This window comes from Elephas maximus, chromosome 24 (genome assembly GCF_024166365.1).
Source record: "Elephas maximus indicus isolate mEleMax1 chromosome 24, mEleMax1 primary haplotype, whole genome shotgun sequence".
Classification (NCBI taxonomy): domain Eukaryota; kingdom Metazoa; phylum Chordata; class Mammalia; order Proboscidea; family Elephantidae; genus Elephas; species Elephas maximus.
This window is the reverse complement of record NC_064842.1, coordinates 32,548,771-32,570,843: the sequence shown is the minus strand read 5'-3', so window position 1 is coordinate 32,570,843 and position 22,073 is coordinate 32,548,771. Positions and strand designations below refer to the sequence as shown.

Genomic DNA, 22,073 nt, shown 5'->3' with positions numbered 1-22,073 from the left:
CACCCTTGCCCTACACCACCTGATCCCAGTGAGGGTAGAAACAATTGATGATTAAAAAAAAAATTATTTTTTGTTGTTATTGAAAATATACACCAATTCAACAATTTTTACATGTACAGCTCTGTGCCATTGATTACATTCTTCAAGTTCTGCAACCATTCTCACTCTTTTCTGAGTTGTTCTTCCCCCATTAACATAAATTCACTGCCCCGTAATCTCCCTGTCTACCTTTTGAATTTCTGTTGTCAATCTGATCCCGTATAGATAGTTCTTAAAAGAGCACAATGCTCAAGGCAGGCATTCTTTGCTAATTAAGCTAAACTATTTTTTTTTTTTTTGGTTTAAAGAAGACCTCAGGGGATATAATTGGTTTAAGTTTTAAGGTTTAACGTTTACCTCGGGGCAATAGTTTTGGGGATTCATCCACCCTCCATGACTCGAGAAAGTCTGGATTCTATAAGAATGTGAAATTCTATTCTACATTTTCCCCCTTTTGATCAGGATTCCTCTTTAGAATTTTCGATCAAAACATTCAGTAATGGTAGCGAGGCACCATCAAGTTCTGGTCTCAGGGCAAAGGAAGCAGTTGTTCATGAAGGCAGTTAGCCACACATATAATTAGCAATTGCTGACTTTAAAGTACAGCCCAATGCATTTCCCATAGGAAGTAGATACCTCCCAGGTACTTGTTGATTTTCTCATATTAATTTTAAAATCATAGCAATACTTCTTACTTCAGCTATGAGAGTTTCCTTTTTCTATTGCTTGACACCGTTTTAGGGGTCATACTCCTTCTCTCTTTATAACTGCTTTTGACAGCATATTAAAAAGTCAGCTCTTTACATGTTCTTGATCCAATGACTTAACCCAAGGTGTAGCGTCTACTCAAATTTATGGTAGATCTCCACTTAGGTATACCATTCTGAAAATATATGCTCTGTGAGGTGTGTAGAACTTTCATAAATAAAGTTGGCCACTACAGCAGAACCTGCCTAACCAGCAATTTAACCTGAAGTTTCCCGTTCCAAACGCACTTTCTATGGAATAAAAATAATAAATGTAATTCACTCATCACTCTAGATATAGCCTGATAAAATATTGCCACCAGACACTTGTTGTTATCAAAACAATTTTTATTATTATATGTTTCCTAAATTTTGAATACGAGCTGTCTTTTTAGAATTTTAGATGTTGATTTTTTTCAAATTTCATGTTCGCTGCCCTTGAAGCTGCTCTGACTCATGACAGCTTTATGTACAGGAGAACAAAACGTTGCCCACTTCTGCAGTGTCCCCACAATCACCGGCATGTTCAAGTCCATCATGCAGCTGTCGTGTCAATTCGTCTCACTGAAGGTCTTCCATCCCCTCACTGGCCCTCTGCTACACCAAACATGATGCCCTCCTCCAGTGATTGATCCCTCCTGATGAGGTGTCCAAAGCAAGCAAATTGGGCAATGTGTTGTTATGAACCATAAGGTGTTCATTGGCTAATTTGCAGAAGTAGATCAGCAGGCCTTTCTTCCTAGTCTGTCTTAGTCTGGAAGCTCTGCTAGAACCTGTCCACCATGGGTGATGCTGCTGGTATTTGAAATACCAGTTGAATAGCTTCCAGCATCACAGCAACATGCAAGCCACCATTGTATGACAATATGACAGATGTTGTGGCCAAATTTCATAGGAAATTTTATGGGAAAGATATCCAAATAAAAAAGTCCTTTGAGATCCTGGCCATGGTGTTTGTAACTGTGTTTTCTACCAGTCTGTGTGGTTAGACATCTGCTCGGGTTAGCAACTGAATGCATTTTGGATCTGGATATAAACTTTAATAGCTGCATGTTTTTAGAAAGTCATTTCAATAGGAAAATCCTGCTCAACGAAAGAAATCCTATGTTCTGTTTTAAATCATGCTCCCTGAGTTTGGCGGGTAGGACAGAAATTTGACATCAGCTCTAATTCAACACAGCTGAACATTTCTGCCCAAACAGTCAAGTCTACAGATTTTGATCGTGAGGTGAGTTAAGCAAATTATGTTTGAAATATTGCCTGGCTGATTTGGTGCTACTGAATTGTACCCGTGTGCAGGGTCAGTGTGGAAGATTTTAGGGCTTTTCCTGAGGCCAAAGGAACACTTAGAAGGGAAATTCTGTGTAGACATGGAGGCCCCCATGACTGCTTGGGTGGCAGGACAAGGCAGACTTGGCTGCATTGAGGGTATCATGGATTGTATTGTGTCTCCCCAAAATACGTGTCAACTTGGCTGGACCGTGATTCCCAGTATTGTGTGACTGTCCACCATTTTGTCGCTGGATGTGATTCTCCAACGTGTTGTAAATCCTACCTTTATGATGTTAATGAGGCAGGATTAGAGGCAGTTATGTTAATGAGGCAGGACCCAATGATAAGATTAGATTGTATCTTGGTTCAATCTCTTTTGAGGTATAAAAGAGAGAACTGAGCAGAGAGACAGGGGAACCTCATGCCACCAAGAATGAAGAACCAGAAGAGAAGATGTCCTTTGGACCCAGTGTCCTGGTGTTGAGAAACTTCTATACCGGGGAAGGATTGATGACAAGGACGTTCCCCCAGAGAGGACAGAGAGAGAAATCTTCCCCTGGAGCTGGCACCCTGAATTCAGACTTTTAGCCTCCGAGACTGAGAGAATAAATTGCTCTTTGTTAAAGCCATCCACTCATGCTGTTATAGCAGCAGTAGATAACTAAGACAGAGGAGTAGGGACTGTGATTCAGAACCAAGTGCCTAGTTTTAGTGCTTAGTTTAAACAGCTTAGTTTCTTTGAGACCTGGTGAAATAGAAGAGTCTTCACTCATTTCTTCCACAAACATTTACAGAGAGCCTTTTATGAGCTAGGCAGGGTGTTAATCACTGGGACTACATGGTTGACAAGATATCACTCTGTTATTATCTAGTGGGGGAGACAGATAAATAGTTACATCCACAGTGAATACATGCTGTGTTTGAGGGAAACACAGGGGCTATGGAAACAGCCCTAGCTCACAGTTGAGGTGAGATGGGGGATTCAGGGATCCAGAAGAATTCCTGGAAGGAATGGAATCTGCAGAGTGTTGGTGGGAGAGGTGGAGTTAACCAGGCAGAGAACGGAAGAACATGCCCTTGCCAGAGGGAGAGCGCAGCAGTAAGGACATTTACCTGGTGCAAGCTGTTCTCACTCTGAACCACTGGGAAAATAGTTACTCCTAGGGCTAAATGATGCGATGAACATATAGAAGGAAAGAAAATTAGAAATCTGAATTGTAGAAATGACTATCTGGCAGGATAAATTACTGGAGAGTTTTCAAAGACACTTTGAAATGCCAAATAACTCATAAATTATCCCTTTAGAATTGCAAATCCTACACAAGTCTATTTCAGCTAGGGATACCTGTGGTCTAGGGATACCTGTGATGTTGTAGTGGGTGGTATTTTAATAATTGAGCATCAGTCACGTAGGGATTTTCCCCTCTACATTTAATTTAATAAGAAGAATGGAAGCACAAGTTACACATTTCATACTGAGAGGAGCTTAGAGTATGAAGAGCTGCTGGGCATGGTTCAGAGAACAATCATTTGGAATACCTTGGGGTGATGGAAAAGACAAGAGACCAAGACATTCCTGTTCTTATTAAGGAAGAAAGAACTTGCCTATCTTTCCGGAGACTCGCCTGCTTATCTCCACTCCCCACAAACAGCCTGACATGCCATGGACAGGTGGACTGAGGGTCTCTAGCTCACTCTTGCATCCCAGGTTTGTCACTGTTGCCATCACCACCACCTTTAATAAATATCCAACTGAGCGCCGGAGGAAGCGTGAGCCCTTGATAGAGCCGCTCCCACTGGGACCTGGGAGCAGAAGTGCAGAGTTCCAAGGAGGGAAGGGAAGACAGATGGCATCTGCAGGCCCTGTTTGCATCTCTGATTTCTTTCTGTCACCACTTGGCAGCCCCCACCTTGGCTAGGAGCTCCCTGAGCCTGAGGCTGGGCAGAAGCGCTTTAGTGAGCTTTAAAGATCTAACCAGTCTTTGAAATCACTCTTTAACTAGGGACCATTGAGGGTGAACTTCATGCATGCATTTTGCAACAGTTATTCCCATTCATGCAGGATCCTGTGCGGCCGGCTGTTCCAGCTACAATGGCAGCGTAACAATTTACCCCCAAATTTATTGATTTAAAACTACCATTTATTCACAGACCTTATCTAAACCAGTTCTGTTTCCAAGATCCAAATGACAGCCTTATAGTAAAACCACAAACCCCTCAAATAATACTCAGTTGAGTCAGAATCTGTCAGGCCAACAAGTAGTGGTTTGTGCAGGAACCTGGTCGATACTCTTGGAGAAATAGCCCCATGGGAGAAGCCAGTGTGATTTTCTATTATCAGACATATAGCCTTGAACTCTCTGAGTTTGTTTCCTTATGCCTCCTTGTGAATTTTTGATCCTTAATTTGGAAAAAAGTAATCATTTTAAGCATTTCTTCTATGCTTTTTTGTTATGATTTGAATTAATATTTTTTGGTAATATTTTCTTTATTATATTGTAGAAATGTAGAAAATACAAGAAAGCATAGAGGAGAAAATTAAAATTTCTTATAATATTGCCCCGAGAAATAATAAATGTTAGTATTTCAGTGTTATGCCTATTTGAGCATTTCCTCATTATTAAATGTTCTTTTATTTAAAAAGTGATTTTTAATGACTGAATACTAATTAGGAGCCCTGGTAGCTCAGTGGTTAAGAGCTATGCCTGTTAACCCAAAGGTCGGCCGTTCAGATCTACCAGCTGCTTCTTGGATACCCTATGGGGCAATTCTACTCTGCCCTATAGGTCGCTATGAGTCGGAATCCACTTGATGGCTTGAGTTTTTTGGTTAAATACTAATCGAATGTGCCATAATTTATTTTGACTATTCCCCTTGCTATTGGACATTTATTTCCTACTTCCCATATTTTAAAGCAATTATTCTTGTACTATTAAAATTCTATGTTCTTATTTAACATATACAGGATAAACATTTTTCCATGATCATTACAGACTTAATAAAAATGATTTCATTGTAAATACATAAATTATTTAAGAAAGATCACAGGAAGTGGAATGATTGGGTCATAGGTTATGAACAATTTAAAATTCTTGCTACATGATCTGAAATTGTTTTGAAACATTTTCACAAACACTGTCAGTCTGTACATAATTTTAAAAATAAGCAGAGATTATATGTTTGGGAGGAAATGTAAGGCCATATTTTAAATTGATCTAATTCGGCTTTGATTTCATATTTATTTTAGGCTTAAGATGAGGATTGAGCGATTTGGTTTTGTTTAAGAGTGTTTTACATTGCTGGGTTCCATGTCCTGATTCTGTTTTTCTCTCTTGAAGTGTGTTCTCAGACGTATCTACTTTCCCGCTAATGCTGGGTCTTTCTCCTTCCTGTGTGACTTGTGGCCTCACCACTGTCAATCATTTTTCTCCAGATGTCCTTGTTCTTAGTGCATCATTTATTTCAGGCATGACTGTGGTCTTATTCGTTGCTCACTGTCTCAAATTCCCTGCCATTTGCCCTATAATTTTGCATCTTTTAATGAGAGTGTTGTTACTTCTAGAACCAGTGACGTATAAATGGTACGTGTGATTTTTATGCATGTTCTGTCTTCTCAACCTGACTACTATGGTGCATTATGAACAAACCTTCTCATGACTTCGCATGTCTTCTTGTTTAGTTGTGTCCATATGTCCCTGAAATTGTAAGCCATTGTCATTAGACTTCTTTTCTCTTGTATGCACTTTACTTTCAGCATATTAGACCTCTCCAATACTTAAAATAGCTTCCATTAACACTGTTTTATTTTAATATGGTTGACCTTTTGGGATATACACTACCATCATAAGTTGGAATCATCTCGAGGGCAGCCAACAATGACAGTTAATGTAAACCCAATCAGACCCATTGGTGTCAGTCGATTCTGACTCATAGCATAGAGAATGCAAAATTACATATCTAGATTTTATAGTTATTCATGGACTCTGATATAATATCTAGCTCATGATCTCTAAAGACTTTTTAACAGAGTATTACCACACCTGGGCATTTTGTTGTTACTAGTGGGCATTAATTGTAACTTTTGTAGTAACTGTGCAGTTTAATCTGAATATATATTTTCTTTCCTTTATGCAAAATTCTTTTTGGTATACCTTGTCTTTCACTATTACTTGGGAAAATTTTACTTTTACGTGTGATTAAGTTTAATTCATTTTTGCTTCTCTTTTCTTTCCCTTTATTCCAAGGTTCCCTATTTTCTTTCTTCATTTTCTCGATATTATTTATTCCATTCTTTTAAAAATGTGTGGCCTTCTATGTACCACCATTATACTTGGTACCTTGAGATGAATGACTAACCCATGGCTCGTGCCCGTAAGGAGCTTACAATTACTTGAGAGGATACAACACATATCAGAATTGTTACAATATAAAGTGGAATTACTATTTTGAGAACTTGAAGGAAAGGTTGAGTTTCAGGGGAGAGTGGATGAGAGGGCATGGCCAGGAAAAATAGTGAGAGGGAAGACAATGGAGTTAGTCCAGTTGGCAGAGATTAGCTGGTATGGGTGAGTCCGGAAACCCTGGTGGCATAGTGGTTAAGACTTTGGCTGCTAACCAAAAGGTTGGCAGTTCGAATCCACCAGGTGCTCCTTGGAAACCCTATGAGGCAGTTCTACTCTGTCCTTTAGGGTCCTTATGAGGCAGAATCAACTCGATGGCAACGGTATGAGAGAGTCGAGGGCATACATTTAGTTCCAGGTCACAGAAGGGCAGAGTTTGGACTCTGCTCTGTGGTGGTTTTGAGCAGGAAAGTGGCATAAATAGGATACTCTTCTGGCTGATGGGTGGGATATAAGTGTAAAGGAGAGACCTCCAAGACTCAGTTGTTCATGAATCCAGCAAACAAATACCATGTACCTTCCATATGCCAGACTCTGTGCCAGGGGCTGTGGAGATCCACCATCTCTGCCCTTATGGGGCTTACATTCCAGTGAGGGAGGGAAAATTAACACCAACGATGGTCATGGTGGTTGTATATATAACACACACCTCATGGCATTTGAAGTCTCCTAAATGCTCTAGTTTTCAGAGACTGTGGTCAGTGTGAAAACCAATGTTCAGTGCTCTATTTGATGCCTGTGCCCCTAAAGGTATCCCTTTGCCCTTCCAGGTAAGCCCAGTTGCTCCTGTGACCGCCCCCCCCCCCACTTTTGTTAGAGTTTCTATTACATTGTAGCTGGAAGATTCAGGCTTCCCTTTGATAAATCCACATTGGGAGCTGACATATTAGAATTTGCACACTGAATTGAGCAGTTAAGAGAGATAGCCTGTGGAGCTATGTAGACACAGTTCATCATTTGGTTCATGTCTTCTCAAGAATGACTTTCAGGGAAGGCAAAGGTCCTAACAAGGTACTGAAGAGGGGCCGAACCTGGGAAAATTTTGCTGGGAAATCGTCCCTTCGTGTGCCACTGATAAAGTACTATCTGTGTTCCCACCCTGAAAAAGACTACAGCTGACAGTAATCTTTTTCTTTTTCTCTGGCCAGGAGTCTTACATCCTTTCTGAAGAACTTGGAGAAAAATGTGAAGCCATAGGCAAGAAGTTATTGTGCTTAGAAGATCAACTTCACACAGCGATCCATAGTCATGATGAAGATCTCATTCATATCCTTTTCATCTTGCAGATTAAGCACCTGCTAGGCTGTTATTTTGTAAAAGATGAACTTAGAAAAAACACAATTTTTCCATGCCTCTGCAGATGGAAACAAATAGATGCAGCTGTTATTTATAGCAGAGTACACCTCGGATCTCTGAGATTATTTAGTATTCCCTGTTTCCTCTCTGGTTTTCAGTAAGGAATTCAATGTTTTTGATTATTAAACCTGACCATTAGAGATTAACCATGAAGTTCAGACATGCACCCAATGAAACCAAGGCAAAATACAGTTGTTCAATGGGCTTAAAGCTGGGTCTATGTGACTGTGGATGGAAGAATCCTGAACCAAAATGTGTGACTGGCTCAATTTTGTCAAGATTTTCTCATTACCAGGAAGCCAAAATCCATCTTTGTATTTTTCTACTGTGTGTTTCTGCCATGGAACAGGCAGCAGAGTATCAAAACTCACAGAATTTTGGGCCATTCATTCTCCATTTCTAACTATGTGTAGCTTGAGCTCAGTCTGGTCCATTACTATTTCCAACAATAGGATTTTCTTGCACTTAGATTCAATGTCCTTGGTGTCCCATCTGCAAATGCCTCTATCAAAATTAGCTGCCAGCGAGAAAGATGGCATTAGCACACATGGGTTAGGTATGTAGCCACACGAAGCACCATGTATTCCATTTTGATCTGTGGATACAGTCCGTTTGTCACTGGTTAGCTTATTTGATGGCAGACGGATGGATATACAGATGGATGACGGGATATTTCAGCTCCATCCTGCATCTATCTTTCCAGTTATTTAATCACAAGTTGGCAGTTCTCTAGCTAAAAACACTTCCCTGTTCATTCATCCTTTCTATTCAGTAGCACAGCTTTTATTAGATGTATTTGTGAAAAATGTAGCTATTTTGGTCTCTGCTTCTCATTGCTGCTGTACTTTTTAGAATTTCAGTTCTTGCCAGACCTTATCCTGTGTGTGTGTGTGTGTGTGTACGTTTAAGTATCTTTGAATGGTCAGGGATTAATCTTAATCACATGTATTCAGAGCCAAGATTTAATGATGGATTCAGCAATATGTTTCCTTCCTTTTTGTGACCTTAAATCTCGAACCTTGCTTATTAAACATAGCAGGACATTTCTTTAACTTAATCAGTGATGATTTTCACATTGCTCAAGGTAGATTTTTAAAGGCATTCTATTCTTCATAATTTCCTGGTTCTTGAAAAATTGGTATGTATTTAAGCCATTACTAGCAAATTGCCCAAAGAAGTGGTAGAATAAGGATTAAATTTTTGTACCAAGTTCATTGAGGTCACACAGATTTGAGTACTTCTCAAGGGTCAAGTCCTCCAGTGAACGAACATGTGACTGTCGCTGAGTGCACAGAAGCAAGGCAGTGCAGGGGGCCAATGGACAGAAAGGAGGCCCTAGCCCCAGCACAGAAAAGGGGGTCATCCCTGAAAGGCCTGTTTCTCAGGCTTGAAGTGAGTCAGGTCACAGTCCTGAGAGCTGCAGTCAGGATCTGTGTTGGTCTCTTATTTTGAAATGTTCTCAAAGGTTGGCTTGATTCCAGGGAGTTGGGTTTTCTCCTTAGTAGGACTGGGGAGGCAGAGAGGAGGCTGAGAGGGAACAAAAAAGAGAGGGAACAGAGCAGTGTTAAATGAGACCCTTTTAGTTTTCCCACAGCAGATTTAAGCCAGACCTAGTAGTGCAGAATCATGGACAAGTTATAAAAACTCCTTAATCATCAACTTGCTCATTTGTAATATCATGATGATAGCTTATACCTCTAGGGTTTTCGTGGGGGTTAAATGAAGCTATATTCATAAAGTATGTTTAATATAATTCTGATATATAGTGGTGCTTGCTCTATGAGAGCTTTTATTATCTTGGGTAGAAAACTGTCCTCTAAATCCATTTGTCTCATCTTTCTTAGGGGCTATGTCACAAGCTCAAATCACATCATGTGTATAAGTAAGAGGTTTTCAAGGTATGTTGAATCAACTATTTCATACCAAACGCTTGAATCAATCAGTAAGCACACAGTGACTTATATGAAAAATCATTTAATTCTAATAAAAATGCTATAGATATGGATTATTATCCCTACCTGACATTGAAGTTGAGAAAGCTGAGGCTTACGGATTACTTGGCTGGTCCAAGATCATTTCTAATGAATGGCAGCATCTTCCGACCACAAACCCAAGGATCCTCCTTGGTCCATAAGACAGTAGCTACGCCTGTAAGTAAATGGACAGATTTGTTCTGTGGAACGTAAAGTTGCTTAAAAAATTAAAGCCATAGTAAAAGTATTTTACTGAAGTGAATTTTTTTTTAGACTTTTGCTGATCCTTGCTAACTGGAGACATATTGGGAACGTATTGGGAACTGGTTTACATACTAAAGTCAGCACCCCCCTCCCCCAAAAAAGTCTACACTACAATGTAGATTTCCACCCAGGCTTTTCTTTGAAGCTCCAGTTTTGTTGTCACTGATCAGGAATAAATACACAGAAGGTGTCTTTGAACTTGTACACAGAGGCACTTGCATGTGAGTGGAACATAGTGCCTTAAGATAGAAAGATGTATTTGCAGGGCTCTGTGGAGGCACCCCTACACAAACCAAAGTCCTTGTTTCCCATTAGAATTTATTTAGAGATTCAAAGAGGCTGCCAGATTCTTCCAGTCAGACTGACTGGTCTGTGTTTCCATTTTTGATCAAAGAAACAAAGCTGAGGGTGGTTGAAAGAAACAGCTTGTCTCCCACAATACTAAAGAATTGCACAGAGTGTAGCATTTTGTTTGATGCCGTTAAGGGCTCTGCCAGAATCTACTGTACCTATGACACAGAGTAAACCCGATAAATCTAAGTTCACATTAGAAGATTCAGGCCCTGGGTGCTGTTGGTTTTCATTCCTCGTGTGGGAGCCACTGAGCGTTTGCACAAGCCATGCATATGAGTCAGCATTGTTAGTGTGGTCTCAGAGAGGAATGGGCTAGTGATTGGCGGTGGGGTTGAGTTTCCAAACTGGTCCTCTTGGCGTTCTGGCTTCATATTGGAGCTACAGGTGGTCTGCTGGGGACCTCCTGCTTTTACATAGAAGACATGGGATTGACAAATCTGAGGAGGGGAGCAAACAGGGCATGTCTCTTCATCACTCTGACAGGTCCACTGAATTACATGTAGCATGACCAAATAACAACACAAACCAGTCAGCTTCCGAGGGCTGAGTGTCTGAACGCAGTCTGCACCATTAATTGGGAGCCAGCGGCAGTATGGTGACTCACTCCTGGTGTCTGAGGAGAGGACGGGAATGTTACTTCACTGCCTGTCAGCCCCAGATTTCCAGAAGCGTTCTTCTGAGTCTCTAGTACAATTTCACAGTCATTTTAGTTCTTAATTAGCAGTTATGTTTTGATAGATATTTTGAGTGTATGTAATGACTCCTCCACATTCAAAACACTTTACCTGAAAACCATCTAGATTCGGTGGATGCTTATGCAGGGGTTTTCTCTTTTTTTCTACTTCTTCAACTTCTCCAACACTCTTTAAAGGAAAAAAAAAAAAAAGTGCATCTAGGATTTGGACATTTTTGGCATGCTTCAGTGGAAAGCCCCCGGGGCAGCTCTGCTGCCTCTGAGTAATAGGTGAGATGGGGAAGACTGATTCTGTTCGTGGTTCTATTTACATCCATATCCGGGAAACCCTGACACAGTCCTATTCTCCCTGCTTATTTGGAATGCGTGGTGCCCGATTGATTCGTTTTGGTGGTGGCTGATGGCATGCGAGGACTCTAAGTACATCCAGGCACACGCATAAGCATCGCATCTCTTTAGGAACATAACAAAAAAATACTTGTTTGGTTCAACTTTTTCAGATTGCACCAAACGTACCTCCAAATGTGTGTATCTCATATTTATTTCCCACTCAACGTCTCCACTTGGTTGACTAATAGGCTTCCCCAACTTAACGTGTCCAAACACAAATTTCCCCTCTTTCTCTCCCACCACTCCAGAACCTCCACTCATTCCTAGTCTTCTCTATCTCAATGAATTGCCAGTTTCGTTTCCCAGTTCATTGCTCAGATCCCAAATCTGGGAGCCATCCTTGATGCCTTTCTTTCTTTCACATTCCACATCCAATCGGTCACCAAATGCTATTGGCTGTATCTTCAAAATATATCCAGAATCTGACCGCTTCTCACCGCCTGCATGGCCACCACCCTGTCCAAGCCGTGACCTTTTCTTGCTTGAATTATTGCAATAACCTCTTAACTTATCTCTTCATGTTCTTCCCTTATTTCCTTTATTCTCAACACAGCAGCCAGAGCAATTGTGTCACCCCTCTGCTCCAAACCCTTTGTGGTTCCCAGCTCACTCTATAGCGCTTAGCAGTGCAGGACATACCACATACATGTCCTTGTGTGTTTCTTCTCTGCTCCACTCACTGTTATTCAAGCTCCATGCCTGCAGTGATTTGCTTGGTTCACTCTTATACTGCCAGTGCCCAGAACATTTTCTAGCACATAGTAGGAGCTCAGTGAATATTTGAAGATATGAATGAATGAGGGTCTCTACCCTCATTTCCTCCACTGCTTAATGGGGAAATGTTCGATCTACATTATTTTATAAACATGGATTTAAATAGGAAAGTAATACAGGTCTGTTGTGAATGTTACAGAAGTATGAAATAAAAAGGCTGTTTCCCTCCCGGCACTGATTCCCAGAACTCACCACTACGCCCTCCTAAAACATTCCCTAGGCATAAATGGCATATCTCTATAGTCTTATCTTTTTTCTTTTTTGCAAAATTAGAATCCTTCCTTACAAACTGGTCTACAATCTGCTTTTTTTTTTTTTTTCAACTGCATATTTTAGCCTAACTCTCCCATTTCGGTACTTTCGAAATGTTTTGGAACTCACATTTAGTAAGGAATTATGCAGGTGTGTTGGCTAGAGAGAGATATTTTGTAAATAAAAGCATGAATTTAATTATTTTGATTAGAATCAAACGATTGGCTCACAAGTGAGGTTTCCAGGATTTCAGATGTCTAGACCTCCTTGGAGCCCTGGTGGCGCAGTGGTTAAGAGCTATAGCTGCTAACCAAAATGTTGGCAGTTTGAATCCACAAGCCGCTTCTTGGAAGCTCTATGGGCAGTTCTGCTGTGTCCTACAGGGTCACTATGAGTCAGAATTGATGCTATGGTAGTGGGTTTTTGCTTAGGAATAGCCTAGGGCATTTGTTACGTCTGTTACGTTAAACGTAACTGGTGAGTTTCATCCTCAAATCCAGGTCTTCTGATTCTTAGGTGTAGCAGAGATTGTTGAAGCGAGGGGCTAAAGTGTTATTTTTTGTTATGTAACAGTCCGTTTCTGCAAAGTGGCTTCTATCTTGTTCTCTCTTTTTTTAAACCTTTTCAGTTTGTTCTCCCTGTGCTAGAAATTTTATGAGTGTTTTTTAAAGAAGCATCTCATTTTGGCTTAATTTCTCTGTCTAAAACCTTTGTAATAATTTAGCATATTACAAATAGCCGCATGTAGTCCCAGGCTACGTATCAAAGGTAATTAAACCTCAGGAGTTTGTCAGGATTCATAAACTGCTTCAGCTCCGTGCATACTCGTTATAAATGTGGCATAACTTTGTGATTCAACTGCAGCCAGGTATTTGGTCTGGGACCACTTAATGCTTTTGCTTATATAAATTCAAAGGCTTTTCACTAAAGATTAGTCAAGCTATCCAAAGAAATGGAGGAGAATGCAGCCTCTTAAAAAGGGGAAAAAAATGACAAATATTGGATTCCTTCCTCCCATACACCCCCATCCCACCCCAGTCCTCCTCAAGTGTAAGTGGAAGGAATGAACCATCTTACTAAATGTATGTAAATTATATAAATGTTGAAGTCTGGTGAAGCTTCAGGAGGATAAAAAGCTGCCAGAAGGCTTTTCAGGGTGGTTCAGCATTTCTGCTCAGGAGAAGGTCATTTCCATAACTCCCATGATACTCTGGAGTTCTTGTTTAAAAAAGGGAAGTTTGCTGCAGTCATAACCTAAGGGTGTCTTTTTCTCTTGACATTGCATTGACGTTGTACTTAAATAAAATAACGTTGTAGAAGGTCTAAAAGCAGTATGATTTCTGCAAGCTGCTGTTCCCTAAGCTTTTGGAGTTTTCTCCATCTGTTATCTAGTAACATTTATGTGGTGTGTGACCTAGTGTGACGATTTAACAATATGAAAATGGTGTCAACATATTTGCACTTTTCCTTTTGTTCCTGTGAGATGAGTTTGAATTTGTTTGCTTGCTAAATTAAAGGACTTCAATCTCTTACCTGTACTTAGAGTTACTCTGACTGCAGTTACAAAAGGAAAGGACAACAGAGCCTTACTATGTGTAGACAGGAAAAACACTGTTGGTGACACTTCTCCTTCTTAAAAACTCAGTAGAGAGACTGCTTCTTAAGAGGGCGAGAGCCTTATTTATTCTAGATTACTATTTGCAAAATTTTCTGTGATTGTTTTCTCTATGTGGGAAACTATTTACATACTAGGAAACAAAAAGCCCAGTGGTTTAAGGGAAAACAAACAAACGAACCCTGAGAGTGCAAGCCCCCCTCCCCATCAAGTCTTGAGTACTCTGGGGGCTATTATATGCGTACCTGGGGATATAATGGAGCCCTGGTGGTACAGTGGTTAAACATTTGGCTGCTTACCAAAAGATCAGCAGTTTGAATCCACCAAGCGTTCCTTGGAAACCCTATGAGGCAGTTCTACTCAGTCCTGTAGAGTCGCTGTGAGTTGGAATGGACTCGACACCAGTGGATTTTCAGCTGGGGGTGTGGGGGGGTGGGGGTGAATATAATAACAGATCCCATCAGGTTAGAGCCTAGAGGGATTTGGAAGGCATCATTTCATTGGAAAACTGAGGTCCAAAGTGATTTGCACAAGGTGCAAGTCTGCTTAAGGGCTGAATAAAAAGCAAACCAAATCCGTTACTGTCCAGTCGATTCCGACTCACAGTGATGGTACGGAACAGAGTAGGGACCAGAATTCATGAGTCTGAATCCAGTCCAGTGTGCCTCTCTGTCCCAATGGTGGCCCCAAATCCTGGCTCTCTCGAGGAAGTTCTCATTTCAAGCATCAGGCCCCTTTGACCTAAAAGAGCACCTGGATCTGACAGCTGCACCAGTTTGGGGCTGTTCCATTGAGCGGCACCCTACCTGACCCGACTGCATCAGCCTAAGGGCTGACTCTTCCTTTTCTTCTTTGAAACCTTACTTGAAACAGTTTAACCTCAGGCCTTGTAGAAATTACAGTTGCTCTTAAAAGAAGAAATGTAAAACATGTATTAATATTTAATTCCTACAATTTGGAAGAACTTGAAACTGCAATTAGATGAGACGGCAGTGCCCAGTTGTTTCCAGCAGGCACGCAGTGCTGCAGATGCCTTCCTTAACGACAGGCACAGTCCCTCAGGACGGAGCTGCAGACGGTGAAGGAGACTCTGCAGGCCATGATCCTGCAGCTCCAGCCAGCCAGGGAGGCAGGCGAAAAGGAGGCGCAGCTTCCCTCGTGACAGCTGGCATCGGAGGCACAGGCCTGAGGCTGCTGGGAGGGAACAGGAAGGTGGGCCCTTGTCCTCACAGACCCTCTCAGCGCCCCCTTGCATCTGATGTGCCTGAATCGGTCATGAGGACATGGAGCCTGGAGTTCTCCCTGGGGAGGAGCAGGTCACATTCCTTCTCTGAGGCCGGGATGGGCGTCTGCAAACTGGAATGGGGAGTGGGGGAACACTTTGCTGACTTTCAACTGTCAGAGCTTTTTTGCCCTGTCACTAACTGGGAGCGTCCTGCTCTGGATTTGAAAACCTTCCCATTTGAAAGCGCTAGAATGTTTCTTTTTCCAGACCATCTTGCTTTTTTGCAGCAGCTAAAATATTTTCTGATTAGAGAGTCTATAAAAAGGAAGCGTAACACTAGTCTCCTCCACCCTAGTTGTTACCCTGTCCTGGAGGCACATGATTAAACAAACAACCAGTTGCCATCTGGTCGACTCCAGCTCATGGTGACCCCATGTGTGCAGAGTAGAACTGCTCCACGGGGTTTTCAAGAATGTGACCTTTCAGACACACATGGCTAGACCTGCCTTCCCGGGCCTCGCTGGTTGGGTTCGAACCTCCAGCCTTTCCATTAGTAGTGGAGCCTTATCCATTCACATCACCCAGGGACTCCAGAGACATGTGGTAGGAAAACTAATTAACTCCAGAATTTGGGATTAGCTCTTCACCTTACGTCTGTGGTTTACCACCGTCTTTAGTGGCTAAGAGCTACAGCTGCTAACCAAAAAGGTCGGCAGTTTGCATCCACCAGGCAGTCCTTGGAAACTCTATGGGGCAGTTCTACTCTGTCCTATAGGGTTGCTAGGAGTCAGAGTCGACTCAGTGGCAGCGGGTTTGGTTTTTTGGTTGGTTTCAGTAGTAACAGCCTCTTCATGATGCACACCCTTTTAGTTTTCCTTTTGTAGGAATAAATGGCTCTACAGACCGGGTCCCTGGGCGTCATTTGGCAATTCACCTGCAGTGTGGGCTCCAGGGGAGAGGGGAAGTGGACAGACGGGATGGCGCATATAAAGTTTTGAGCCACTCCTATTTTCCACCCAAATCAATATCACTGGAGCCAGGCAGGAAATGGGCTTGGAGACAGATCCTGAGCGCAGGGCCTTGTCTGTCCAGGCGGGAAGGGCGTCACAGGCCCCTGCTGTGCTGTGCCTTTGGCCCAGCCTGGACCCCTGTTGAGGCAGCTGCAAAACAGGCTAAGTCCCATTAGGCAGCCCCTCCCAAAGTGCACTGAGGAAGATGGCCCCCTAGAGATGCTCCACAAGCAAAGGGAACCCCTTTCTGATGAAACTGGGAAATATGCCATGCCTGTAATTTCAGCTGGGAGATCCATAGGCACCTTAGTGTATTAAAGTTTATGCAAGACTCTATACTAAAGAAATGCGTTCGATTTTGTCCAGCTCGAAAGTCCCAAGTTTAACGGATCATGGATTCTTTGTTTTTCTATGTAACACCTATTACTAGCTCACTGAGGTAGTGTTGTGCAACACTGCATTCTCTAGGGAAATACTAGTGCAAACACTGATTTATATCACTTACATGTGTGTATTGAGTCCCCAGGTGGTGCAAACAGTTAATGCACTCAGCTGCTAACCGAAAGATTCGAGTCTACCCAGAGGTGCCTGAAAGAAATGCCTGGCAATCTACTTGAAATATCAACCATTGAAAACCCAGTGGATGCACAGTTTGACTCTCACGCATGGGGCCGCTATGAGTCTGAGTCGACTGGAGGGTGACGGTGTTTTTTTATTTGTTTGTTTAATTATTATTATTTTTTAATCCAACTTTTTTAGTGTGCTTAATAAATATATGCCCCAGTTTACTAAGTATAATCAATTAATTGTTCTTTTGGGGCTTCTACTCTCATCTGTATTTCAGGGATTGTGATGTTTCTGCCTTCACTAGGATCCATGGACATGAGAACATGATTGTCATTTCCTGAAGTCACTCTGTCATTTCTGTAAGGCAGTCAGTACTTTGCCAGCCCTACCATGTGCACCGTGTCTGTCCTCAGTCAAGGACCAGCAGTTAGCTGTGGGACCATGGAACCGATTTGCTGCTTGTGTTTTCTTTTGAGCTTTTTGTGAATATACATATTTTAATAATAAATCATTAGTTTTCTTCCTAAAATTTTGGTTTTTCGATGATGGACCAAATTCCTGAATTATTCATAGTGTCTAAAAAAAAAATACGTACTCATCGCATGGCACTTGGAATCCTTGAATTAATTCCAGTGAAGCAGAACTTGGGAAGAGTCAGGACTGACCATATTACCAAAAATGAATTCCTATTTTGACATTTATCTTTTTAAAAAGACTCCCTAGACACAAGACGTCTTAACAATCATTAGCCCAAGTATTTATACAAAAGACAACATCATGAAATAATTCTGTGAAGACATGATATATTTGAAAATTGTGAAAACTAATAACTGCTCTGAGTCTGCCCCAAATCAGGGCCCCTGGTACCTCCAGTAGCTTGTTCCTTTGAGTTCCCCTTGCTGAGAAGCCTAAGTTTAGGTATTGGGTCAGACCAAAGATGCTTCATCCACAAGCTGCAACTTATCTATGCTTGGTCTTCAAGTCGTCTAAGAACGCCATGAAAGGCAAGGGTGTTTACTCTGGTGACACGGCCTTCCCTGGACAAGCCCTCTCTCTTCAGCTATTTTGACCTCAGAAGACCCAGGACTTTGTATCCCAAACAATAATATAGGGCCTTTTTTGCCAGGGCAACAGAAAAATATCCAAGAAAGGTTAAGACTTTAACGTAAAAGCAATAAAACAACAACCATAAAAACTTTAGCTTTTATGGAGACAGCCAAGAACCACAAACAAAAGTACATATTGACTTGCAGAGTCTGGCTTCACTGTGACAATGTAGGAGCATTAAGTAATACATTCCACTGCCTGCTGTCATGGCGAAGCATCAGTCTTACACTCTGTTAGAGGTGAAAGCAAAAAGTTATATTACGGAATATAGGGATTCGCGAATTGGGGTATACCTTAGTATCCAAGCAGGATGCCGCAGTATTCAAAATTGCAGGGAGAACAGTGAGGTTTTCCTCAGGTGGAGCAAACAAAGACTATGTGTCAGCAGGCACAAAAGGGGATACATAGCAAAAACTTTCAAGTGGGGCATTAAACTACAACTTTAATTAACATTATCAATTCTATTTCCTAGCCTCTGGGAACGTGTTTGAACAAGGCATTCTTCTTAGACTGAGCTGCATGAACATGCTTGACAAACATCTCTTAACAAACAATTCTTCACACAAGCTAAAGTCTTGATACTTGGTCCTTTCTGTGCTACAACCAGTTAAACTTTTACTAGAAGCTGAATTGTCTTTACAGAACAGCAGAAGTGAAGATTTCAGGTCCAGCTGCAGTTTAATCCAAAACAGAGCTTTAATTTTAGCTCTGGGGCAGCCATCAGAGAAGCTGATCTTTCAAATGAGCCCTCAACTCTCTTTCATCAGCCTCTGAGTCAGGGCATGTCCAAAATCAGGAACACACTCAGTTCTTTCCAGTTTTGTGAAATTTCAAGATTGAATTGATCTTCCCCCCAATCAATCAGTATGTGGTATCTGGAACTTTTCTTCCTCTGCCATCAGTCTGGTTTCTTCACCCCAAGAACATGTAAGCATTCACAAGTATGAGTGCTAGCTATGTGCCAGTCACCGTGCAAAGCCCTTTGCAGTCATGTTTTCTCCTTTAAACCTTACCAGTGCCAATTGCCATCAAATCGACTCCGACTCATGTATGTCAAAGTAGAACTGTGCTTCATAGGATTTTATGTGGCTGATTTTTCAGAAGTAAATTGTCAGGCTTTTCTTCTCAGGCACCTGAGTGGACTTGAATCTCGAACTTTTCTGTTAGCAACCCAGTGCGTTAACTATTTGCACCATTTAAACCTTATGAGGTGGGTATTTGTAGAGGAGAAAACTGAACCTTACCAAAACTGTTGCTGTCAAGTCGATTCTGACTCATAGTGACCCTCTAGGGACAGAGTAGGACTGCCCCATAGGGTTTCCAAGGAGCATCTGGTGGATTCAAGCTGCCAACCTTAGGGTTAGCAGCCATAGCTATTAACCACTAGGGTTCCCAGTGGTTTCCAGTAAGGTTAATTAACTTTCCCCGGGGCACACAGTTGGTAAGTGGTAGAGTGAAATAGAACTATGCAACCAGACATAGGCACCCATGCTTTTAACTACTTGTTATTTTTTATAGGGCCGTAATGAGCCAGAATCAACTTGACAGCAATCGGTTTGGTTTTTGGTTTACTCTTCCTAAAGAGTGTTGGATTGCGAGCCCTGGAACTTATTTGTTCACCAGGTTGAGAACTATGGGAGTCCTGCCTGGAGTGTCAGAGAAACTGGGCCTAGAGAAACCTAGGCTTCTCACACACACCCAGGTAAGCCCTGATGTTCTGAGGCCGTGAAGGCTAGGCTCACATGAGCTTCAAGAAAACCTCCCGACCCCACTTCTACCCTAACCTAAACATTTCCCCATACACTCACAAAAGTCATCCCAGGAACAACTATTTGCTACCTGACGCTGGGCAGGTTTCTCCATCAATTCCCATCAAATTGGTGTTTTCCAGAAAGTATTCAAGTGCTACGAACTCTGTGCTGTGGAGAAAGCAACGTTCCCCTCATTTGTCAATGCCTGCTTGTATTTGCAATTTAATGCTATCATTTTAATATCCTCACTTTATCAAGTCTTGAATTTTGTCATATAATTTATGGCTTCATGAAGTTTACTTTCTGTTACATAAAATTAAAACTGAATGCGCCTTATCATTTTTTTGTCTTCTGGGGCATGGATGGTATAAAAATTTATTAAGCTTATTCGTTTCGTCTTTGTTATAGGGTGATTAACAGTTACTTATATTGTACAAAACCTTCGTAATAAAATCTTTAAAATTCTTTTATCAGTATTTATTTTTACATATCAAAACATCAGAAAACCATGGAATTTTTTGTTCCAGACCCCTTAATTGGGGAAATTGAAAAAAAGCTAGCATTACCACTAAAGTGAGGAGCAAGACAAGGGTACTCACTAAAATCACTGAAAATATTTTACTGGAAATACTGGCTAATTCAGTAGGGCAAGAAAAAGAGATAAGGGTTACAATTTGGAAAGGAGAAGATAAAACATTAATATTTACAGACTATATAATTGCAAGAAAACCTCAGAGAATTAATGGAAAAGCTTTTAACATCAAGAAAGGAATTAAATAAGCTTATGGGTACACAGTTAACACATAGAAATCAATAGCTTTTACATACACAAGCAAGAATTAGAACATAGAGTAAAAGACTCTTTTTCAAAGGGAACTCAAAAAGAGAAAGCAGGTAGGAATAAATTTAAATAAGAAATTATAAGACTTCAGATGAAGGAAATTTTAATACTGAAGGAAACAAGCAAAGAATTGAATAAAAAGGGATATGAATAAATTGAATAAACTAGGATATGAAGTCATCATAAAATGTCAATTCCCTATACACTAATTTATAAATATTACCTGATCCTAACTAGGGCACAGATGCCTAGGTAACCCCAATATTCATTTTCCCATTTGTCCCTTCTAGCAATTCTACATTTAGGCACTTATCCTACAGATGGACTTGAGCATGTGTGAAATTGTACATGTACAATTACAGCACTGTTTGTAAGAGCAAAAATGGAAAACAACCTGAATTTCCATCAATAGGAGATGGGTTAGATAAATTAAGGTACTTCTACACCATGGAATTCTCTGCAGTTGTTAAAAAAATCTTTGTACACGCAGATACTTGTATCTGCAAAGATATCAGTAGAAAAGGACCTGGATGACTGTATAGTGCTCTTTTTTAAAATTTCTGACTAAGTGCATGTATTTACTTATTTAAAAAATGAAATTATTCCTTAAAGGAAAAAAAAGTCTTGGGGACTAGGGTTGAGGGTCAAGCAGGGCACACAAGACTGTTAAGTGGCTGCCATGCTTTTCTCCCTGTGTGGTTCACACCCTATTCAGCACTGCTTGTATGCCAAACAATGTGCCAGGTATTGGTGATAAAATGACAAGTATATGATGTATTACGATGAAATGATTTGAAGGTTGGAAGCAAATTACCCTAATCACTGTAATCGTTTTAAAGGCAAGGGATGAATTTTGTTTTAACGCTTTCTTGAACAACAGCATCCAGTAGTTTAGTAGCAATAAAGCAGTTCAGCACTCTCTGGAACCCCGTTCTCTGCCTTACTGGTTAGGGAATAAGATCAAACCCCTTTCCTTTGAACACTAGATCAGAGATCTGAGGGTTGTTGTGTGGGGCAGGAGTGGGGAGTGGGGAAATGGAGTCACATTCTGTCTCTTCTTGTAGAATCTACTTATACAAAACAAACAAACAAAAAACCAAATCCATTGCCATCAAGTTTATTCTGACTCAGAAGGACCCTATAGGACAGAGTAGAACTGCCCCATAGGGTTTCCAAGGAGCAGCTGGTGGATTTGAACTGCTGCCGTTTGGGTTGGCAGCCAAGCTCTTAACCACTGGTTTTATTCATTTAGGTATGCTTTTAAGTGGACATGTCACAGGCCCTTTCACACTGCAGAGAGAAAGTGTTGGCGGGCGCTAGTGTGAGCACAGCTCATGAAATACCTTAACCTCCGCTGTTCATTACTACAGCGCAAGCTGACTTCTTGAAGTTGTCGTTAGTTGTCCCTTCTAGCAATTCTACATTCAGGCACTTACCCTACAG

At 41.2% G+C, this 22,073-nt stretch overlaps 1 protein-coding gene across 1 annotated transcript in view; it reads left to right on the top strand.

Moving 5' to 3' along the window:
• Positions 1–20,190, top strand: part of DISC1 (DISC1 scaffold protein) — a 417,270-nt gene extending 397,080 nt beyond the window's left edge. The window contains exons 12-13 of the mRNA XM_049868319.1: positions 7,606–7,724; positions 15,183–20,190. Of these exons, the coding sequence (XP_049724276.1) occupies positions 7,606–7,724; positions 15,183–15,291 (228 nt within the window). The 3' untranslated portion in view covers positions 15,292–20,190. The remainder of the gene's footprint in view (positions 1–7,605; positions 7,725–15,182) is intronic.
• Positions 20,191–22,073: the final 1,883 nt, after the last annotated feature.